Raw genomic sequence first — 8,122 nt, 5'->3', positions numbered from 1 at the left:
TTTGTATTTTTTGGCCAGCACTTAACCATTAAATAAAAGTGAGTGATCTCCCACCATTAGATGTAATCTCACACCATTAAAAATACTATTGATAGTCAATTAATGGTATTATAAAACACCAAAATTGCTGGCTCCCTAGCATTCTTCAATTTATTATTTTCGGTCAATAATTAATCAGCAATATTTAAAATTGTAGACTAAAAATATGTTCTCTTATTAAACTAAATTTTCTTGAATTTTTTTTCAAAATAAAAAAGTGGGTTTCTTCCAATTAACACCTAGTAAAATCTAAAGACAACAATTAGGGTATGAACATGAGAGCAACGTATAATGAAACTTATTTCATATTGTCTTATATTTCATTCAGTATGAGAAGAATTTGTATTCAAGACAATATACTAAACAGAATAATGAATATACAAATTAAAGTATATTTTCCATACAATATATATTACCCTTGCCAGGGTGGTTGCTTTTGATTTTGGTTGCCATACGAAGAAGAATCCAAATGATGATGATGAAGACCAGATATATTGAAAATATCTCTCTGAGAAAACACCCCAATCCCCAAAAAATCTCTAGTCTCATCGTTGACACCACCGCCACCGCCACCGCCACCGCCACCGCCACCGCCGCGGGATCCCGCGGATCTTGAAACAAGTTCATCAAAGTTATTACTATTATTATCAGCATCTTCTCTCGTAGGATGATTCATGATTCCTCTCATTAGAGCCTCCTCAAAGGTACTAGTACCATCCATCATATCATTATGAACAAGAAGAGAAGCTTCTTTTGTGTGCTCATCAGCTTTGTAACTCTCATAAGATGCCAAGAAGCCATGATGATGATGACGAGCAAACATCATCCCTGTCCCTATCTCTTCACGTGAATCCATGTCCAATAATCCAGAAACAGATGATGAAGATGTGGCCATTGACGACAAGGTGCCATACCCCGTGGTGGTGCTTTCAGGCACGTGACCCCGATGGTGATGATGAGCTTGTAGATAGGGTTTACCCAGCGACACCGTTGCACCTATTTCTGATGCCTTTTGTAACAATGCAGTAGCAGACATGAGATTATGAGAAGAAGAATAAGATGAAGCCATGCCTTCAAATAATAAAGCATTATTATTAGGTGGCAACATAGTAATATTAGGGTTAGGGTTTTCATGGTGGATCATTGTAGAAAGCAGCGACGTCGACGGCGGCGGCGGCGAGGAGAATAATAATGTTGAATTATTATTATTATTATTATTATTATTATTGTTATGAACTACTCTTCCATGGCTTCCTTCTCCTCCAACCGAGGTTGAGTAAGACAACCATAATGGACGATTTTCTGATCTTAAATTAACTTCTTGCAATTCCTTCTTCACTGATGATGATGGGTTGAACAAGGTTGTGATTGCTTTCGTACTCTCTTGTGCTAGAGCATCACAGAATGCCCTGTGAGCGATGAAACTATCCCTCCTACAACCACACAAAAAAAGTGAAAGAAGAAAAAACAAAAAAATACACAGAAAAGCACGTATAAATAAGATGGAAACTCAGCTGCAGTGGACTTCACGTGAAGTTGATATCTGAGAGCTGTTAAATGATTTGACTGATTTGACTACATTTTCATCTTACGGCTCTCAGGTATCAACTTCATGTGAAGTCGACTTCACCTGAGTTTTTATCTATAAATAATGGGGGAAACTCAGGTGCAGTCCACTTCACGTGAAATTAATATCTGAGAGCCGTTAGATGATTTGACTAAATTTTTATCTAACGACTTTCAGATATCAACTTCACGTGAAGCCAATTTTACCTGAGTTTTACCATAAATAATAATAATAACCTTCAACGTATAATTATTCACAACATTGCATAAATAATGATTAACCATATTTAAGTGCTCTTTTGACGCATACACTCTTTTTGTCATCTTTTTAGCACATTTCTTTGTTTTACTCGGAGACATATAGGATAAGATAAGTAACAATGGAAGGTTTATATTACAAGCACTTTTCAATTTACCATTAGAACATGTGAGCACTATTAGCTATTACATACATTAAATTAGCTTATTAATTCGTTTAAGTAAGTGTAGATTTAAATCTCTACACTTATTTATATAGCATCTCATTTACCGATGACAAACTGTTAAATAAAGTTCGTGCTGAATCAGAAGATACCGTGAAAAACCAAAATATAATAATAAGTATAGTTTTGATGGTACCTAGAAAAAATGGTTCCGCAGTCACATTTGTACTCTCGGGTGCCACAGATTTTGGAGTGAGCTTTCCAATCTGAATGAACGGCGTAGCGCTTGGAGCACCTGTCACACTTCCACTTCTTCTCGCCGTGCTTTCTGCAGAAGTGCTTCTTGATTCCGGTGAGGTCGCCGAGTGCCCTTGAGGGGTCATGGTGAACGCAAGTTGGCTCTGGACAAACGTACACCTTCTTCCTTATTATCTCTTTGTTACTTCTTTGCTTTAGCTTCCATGGCAGATTGTGGCCCCTTCTATGAAGCTGCAGATTCTGGTCTCTTTGAAACCCTTTGTTGCAAACATCACAAACGAACCGGTTTGTTGCCAACAGGCTCTTTGGTGATAAGGCTATCACTTCCGCATCAGGGTCTAACAACAACAATTCATAGCAACATATATAGTCAAATCAGTCAAACTATTTAACGATTTTTAACTATTAACTATTACCTGGATGGCCTGGGAGATTTCTCTTCTTCTTTATTGGTAGCGAAGTAGAGGCACTTATCTCACTTGATGCAGATGTCATGTTAGAAAGATATTATATTATGAGAAGATCCCACTTCAGTTTGTAACGCTTTCTTTTCTATGCTTTAAGTTCCATTAACGTAAGCTTAATTGCTTTCAGATAGAGAGAGAGAGAGATGTAATTGCGTGTGTGAAGGTGATGAAGAAGGAATAGAGAGAAAGAGATGATAAGAGAAGGGTGAGATAGAAAGGGACGTGGTTGAAGCTCGCACCCATACAAAACCAAAAACCAAAGCCATCAAAGCCAAAAGACGTGCAATTTCTGTCTTTTCCTTTGTTTCTAGTGTTAGTGTTGAAGTTAGTCTCACATCAAAGAAAATAAGAAATAGTGAGGAGTTTATAAGATGAGAGACTCATTAATTTACTATCTTAAAGTTTTGAGTTGGATGTGATTTCTTCTAATATTATGTTATCTCACTTGATTTTTTTTTCTTTCGAAGTCTTGCCACAGCTGGCCCAACACCTAGCTCTTTAATTAATTATTAATAAATGCTGGCCCTTGTCTAAAATTCTTCTCCTTAATAATTGCGTTACATTATGACACTATGATTTTAATTTTCCCCTTCGAACTATACATATGTGTATATTTGAGTGATAGTGATTGATTTGCCGCCGGGCCAACATTCTCTGCTCCTAAAAAGTAGAGATAAAGCTAATTAAGTAGTAAAACACGAGATGATGATGAGATGTTGATTATAAACTTTTAACAGCATATGTTGTAGGGTAAAACTTAAAAGCAAACCTGCTTTTCCTCTCTTATGCACTCACACTTCCAAGAATATATATAGTTTAGTTTCTCATGATGATGATTATTACCACATATGGGTAAAGAAATTATACTTATATGTATCGTCTCAGTTTTTATTTGATTTTCCGTTATACAACTTGAAAGAGTATGACTTTTATTTTAACGCTATTTATTTAGCGTAATATGAATTAAAAAATAAACATTTAAATAAAATACTATTAATTTCTTAAACATAATATATTTATATTATTCAAAATAATCATTCGAGTATCAAAAATAATAAACATCTGATATCCTACTTAATTAAACATTCCTATATTTTCATTGTACACATTATATAGATATTTCATTGACTCTCTATACTTCTTTTTATTTTATTTTTCTTTATATACATTTCAGTCATATATATAATAATGTAAAGGGGATTGGACAATTACTATATCAAGATTCCACAAGTATAAGAATTCAATGAGTTAATACTACTTAGATGGTTGTTTGAAATTATATTTGTGTTTAATTTTGGTACTTAAAGTTTTAATTTATTTAATTTAATATTTATGATTTATGTTAATTTTTAATCTTATTTTTATCATAAAAAATATTTTAAGAGATTAATGACGGTTACACTAGACTCTCAAATAATTCTTTAACGTGACATTTGAAATTTTTTTTATTTTAATTTTCTTTCTAAAAATTTTTAAAATCTTTAAATAAAATTAGAATTATGATTTTTAAAATTTTATAAGAAAATTAAAGTAAAAAAAATTTATTTATTACATTAAATAGTCATTAAAAAATTTAGTATGATAGTCATCAATCCATTTCCACGTACCATTTACAGTTTTGTAACCAAAAAAAAGGGTCAAAAGATCAACATAAATCACAAATATAAATTACAGAATTAAATTAAATAAATCAAAATTTAAAAATTAAATTGAGACATGAATATAACTTTAAGTAGAGGTGGCAAAGCGGGTCGCCCCGCCCCAACCCGCCCCGCCCCGCATAGGCCCGCTCCATAAACGGAGCAGGCCGACTCGCCCCGCCAATTAAGATGAGTTTAAAATGCTAGCCCACCCCCTTTTTACGGCGGATTGGCAGGTCGGCGGGCTAACCTGCTTGACTTTTTTTTTAAAAATAAAATTCATTAAAACTAACCCAAAATAATAATTAAAAAATCAAATACAAATAAAAAATAGTCAAATTATAATATAATTTTTTTCACTATCTTTTTTTAATTTTTAACTTTAATAAAATTGTTTAAAATAATATTTGTCAATAGAACCATCTTTATTTTAAAAAATAAGTCACATAATTTGAGCAAATATATGAAATTATAAAATAAAATAAATAAAGTTAATAACTAAAATAAAAAAGAATAAAAACAAAAACAAAAAAGTGTTTGAAAATTCTATAATTATTAATTTTATAATAGTAATCACTCTTTTATTTAATAAAAAAAGAAAAATAAAAATCTTCGGCCCAGCCCGGCCCGGCCCGCCAAAACTCGCTAATTTGACGGTGTGGGTTTGGCGAATTTTTTTAATTTGGCGAGCTCCAAATCCTAGTTAGCGGGTTTAGCAGGTCGGCCCGACGGGTTCAACCCATTTTGTCACCCCTAACTTTAAGTACTAATATAAATATTGTCACTAAATTATAGCTCAATTCCATACTCATCTAAAAGATTACGAATTCGAGTCTTCCTCCTATCTTTAGTTAAAAAAAAGTACTAATATAAATATTAACTCGAATTCAAACTAAATTTAATTTGGACATAGGAAAGCAGTATTTTGGCTTGCATGCATAAGCTAAATAAAGGGTGAGACATACATACAATTAAGTAGTTCTTAATAATCAAACATGTAAATCATTGAGAAATTTTGTGACGCATAGGCCTTTAAAGAAATAATAGTGTCAAATAAGTATTAATGTTTTTTACTATAAATGGATCATATATCCGATATTACAAATTATCAGACATTTATAAGTCAAGTATTTCATTTCACCGTGAATTTATTTAATATTTTTTTCAAGAATCTATAAATTTATTATAATTTTTTAAATTATTTGTTAACTTTAAGTACTTATTACCTGTCTCAAAGTGAGATGTCAGAAATGTGTACATGCCACAGAATAACCCCATAGAAATTTGACAGTAGATAGAAATAACTAAAAATCCTTAAGTGAGTTAAATCTCAATTTGGTCCTGAAATTTGGTCTGATGTTTAGAATGATTTCCACAACGTTGGCTTCAATTAGAACCTCCAAATTTATAATTGTGACTCCAACTTGTCTCTGCGATCATCTCTGTCACCAGAATGTTGATCTAGCACAATCTATTGACATGGTGGACACTACTTAAACGATGGCGCATTGGTTTCGCACGCAAATCTTTTGGAAATCACGTAGTGTAAGGATTTTCTTAATGTTTGAAAACTTATGATCGTTGTAGTGGAAAGAAAGAGAATTTTAACCCACAAAAAACTAAAACGACGTGGTTTCCAAAGGATTTGGACGCGAAACTAATGCGTCGTGGTTTAAGTAGTGTCCACCGTGTTATACAATTGCATCAAATAAGTATTCTGATGACAGAAATGATTGCAGGAACAAGTTGGCTGAAACCACAATTATAAATTTAGGAATTCTAATTGGAACCAACAAAATTATAGAGATTATTCTAAGTACCGAACTAAATTTCAGAAACGATCCGCGCACTTTGAGCGCTATGGACCCAGTTCCGGCTTGCTTCGCATAGGCTACACAAGCCAGGCAAAAGGGAATTTCTTTCTTTTAGTGGCTTTCCCGGTTACAAGGATTGCACCTCGTCAAGGCTTTCTTCTCAACATAATGTTTCACCGTCCTCGAGTCGATCTAGCAGGACAAGTAGTTCGAGTCTGCTTTTCTGAGTCCTGTCATGATCGCGCACTCGACGAAAGAGCTTTACAAGCGGCATTGCCCTTCTTCACTCACGCGATATTGCTGGATCGAAACCAAATTAAGATTTAACTCATCGTTAGGTACTACTTTTACTTGCATGGCAATAAGCAATCAAAGATAGATGATCGTAGCTCAAAAATAATTATATAAGGAAACATATATAGTGGGATATGATTAATTGAGAGAGACAATAAAATATAAAGACTAACTGTCTATCTACATCAATCTCAATAATTATATTATATAAGTGAAGCCAATACAATAATTTATCCACTTTATTATAAGGGGTAATGGGGTCCTCAGGCACCGAAAGCCTTAGAAGGAAAGGCCATATGAAGTTGTGAACTCTCTTTAATTTGAACGTTGTATTACATGCTGCTCTATGCTTGGTTTGCCGGTGTGGTGTCCCCTTACTCATCATGATAAATCCGACCGGATCAAAATATCATCACAATTTGACAATATTTTGCATTCATCTAAAACAAGATTTTAATTTCAATACTATATTTGGGTTGGACCCAATTGAATTTCAAGCCCATCGACTAAAACAATTTTCATGGTATGGTTTTACGAAATACCCATTTATGGGCCTATGCCCTGTAAGGGATAGAGGCACTATAGATGCTGATTTGCTAATTGACTTTTCTACATCTACCTCAAAATGAATAAGGTGACTAGAGCTGTCAATGGGTAGGGTAGGGTATTCTACCTTAATTCTATCTGTCAATTGAAAATTTTATTAAAATTATATCCTGCTCTATTTGCGAGTTAAGAATCTCTTAATTATAATCTTATCCGCATCTTAAAGTTCTAAACTCTACCCTACTTTACCCTACCCGTAAAAATATAAAATTTTTTTAAAGTAAATATAAAATTCAATCATTTCAAATTTTATACATATTAATAACATAAAAAATAAAAAACTAATGCTCTAAATTATTAAATTAACTAATTAATTTAGTGGTTGTTCACTTATGTGTAATATATGAGGTGCGGGTAGGGCAGGGTAGGGTAAGGTACACCCTAAACACGTACCCTACCCTACCCGAATGAGTTGGATCGGATTGGATACCCGCGGGTAGGGTATGAATTACCAGCCCTAAGGTGAGTGTTTTTATCAAAATATATTTATACGAAGATAATATTATAAATTATTAAATAATTATAAAGATATTTTTATAAAGTAACTATCAATAAATAAATATAGTTGAGTTGCCAAGGAGTTATAACTCAAATAGTATAATTTTTCGATATTCATTTAGAGGTCGCGAATTCGAGTCTTATTCCTAACTTTGGCAAAAAAAAAAAAAACAAATAAATATAGTTTAGTTTAAAATTCAACTAAGTTTGAGAAATTTGAGAGTTACCTAAAAAAAAATTCTTCTTTTTTTATGTTTATGTGATGAGCATGTGTGACTAAAAACAACTGTTAATAATTTAATCAATTAATTTAATCCACTATTGAAGAGATTAAGTATATTATACTATCTCCCTCTATTATTAGACAGAACTGAATTATTAAACAAATAAACAAATGAAGGGTTTGCTATCAATATCATCACTTCAATAATCGGATTGGTTTAGCGTAGGCCTCACTTCTAATTTTTAATCATTATCCTTAATCAATTATACATTAGATTATTATATAGTCAAGATTC

The 8,122-nt window shown here is 32.7% G+C and overlaps 1 protein-coding gene across 1 annotated transcript; it reads right to left on the bottom strand.

Annotated features, from left to right (window-relative positions):
• Positions 1-328: 328 nt before the first annotated feature.
• LOC112767105 (protein indeterminate-domain 7) lies at positions 329-3,090 on the bottom strand. The gene is made up of 3 exons (XM_025812985.3): positions 2,702-3,090; positions 2,224-2,623; positions 329-1,472 (listed from the first exon to the last, which is right to left on the bottom strand). Exons 1-3 carry the CDS (start codon positions 2,778-2,780, stop codon positions 452-454), a joined length of 1,500 nt encoding a protein of 499 aa, XP_025668770.1. The 5' UTR covers positions 2,781-3,090; the 3' UTR covers positions 329-451.
• Between the last annotated feature and the right edge of the window lie 5,032 nt (positions 3,091-8,122).

Source organism: Arachis hypogaea, chromosome 17 (assembly GCF_003086295.3).
Source record: "Arachis hypogaea cultivar Tifrunner chromosome 17, arahy.Tifrunner.gnm2.J5K5, whole genome shotgun sequence".
Classification (NCBI taxonomy): domain Eukaryota; kingdom Viridiplantae; phylum Streptophyta; class Magnoliopsida; order Fabales; family Fabaceae; genus Arachis; species Arachis hypogaea.
The sequence above is the reverse complement of the archived record's forward strand: the minus strand, read 5'-3'. Positions and strand labels throughout refer to the sequence as shown.

Bases quoted from the DNA above. Each gene is read 5' to 3' on its own strand.
- LOC112767105 (XM_025812985.3), bottom strand. From the start codon at position 2,780: ATGACATCTGCATCAAGTGAGATAAGTGCCTCTACTTCGCTACCAATA. The intron at 2,624-2,701 runs GTAATAGTTAAT...TGTTGTTGTTAG, and splicing joins AAATCTCCCAGGCCATCCAG to ACCCTGATGCGGAAGTGATA. The intron at 1,473-2,223 runs GTACCATCAAAA...GTGTGGTTGTAG, and splicing joins TGCGGAACCATTTTTTCTAG to GAGGGATAGTTTCATCGCTC.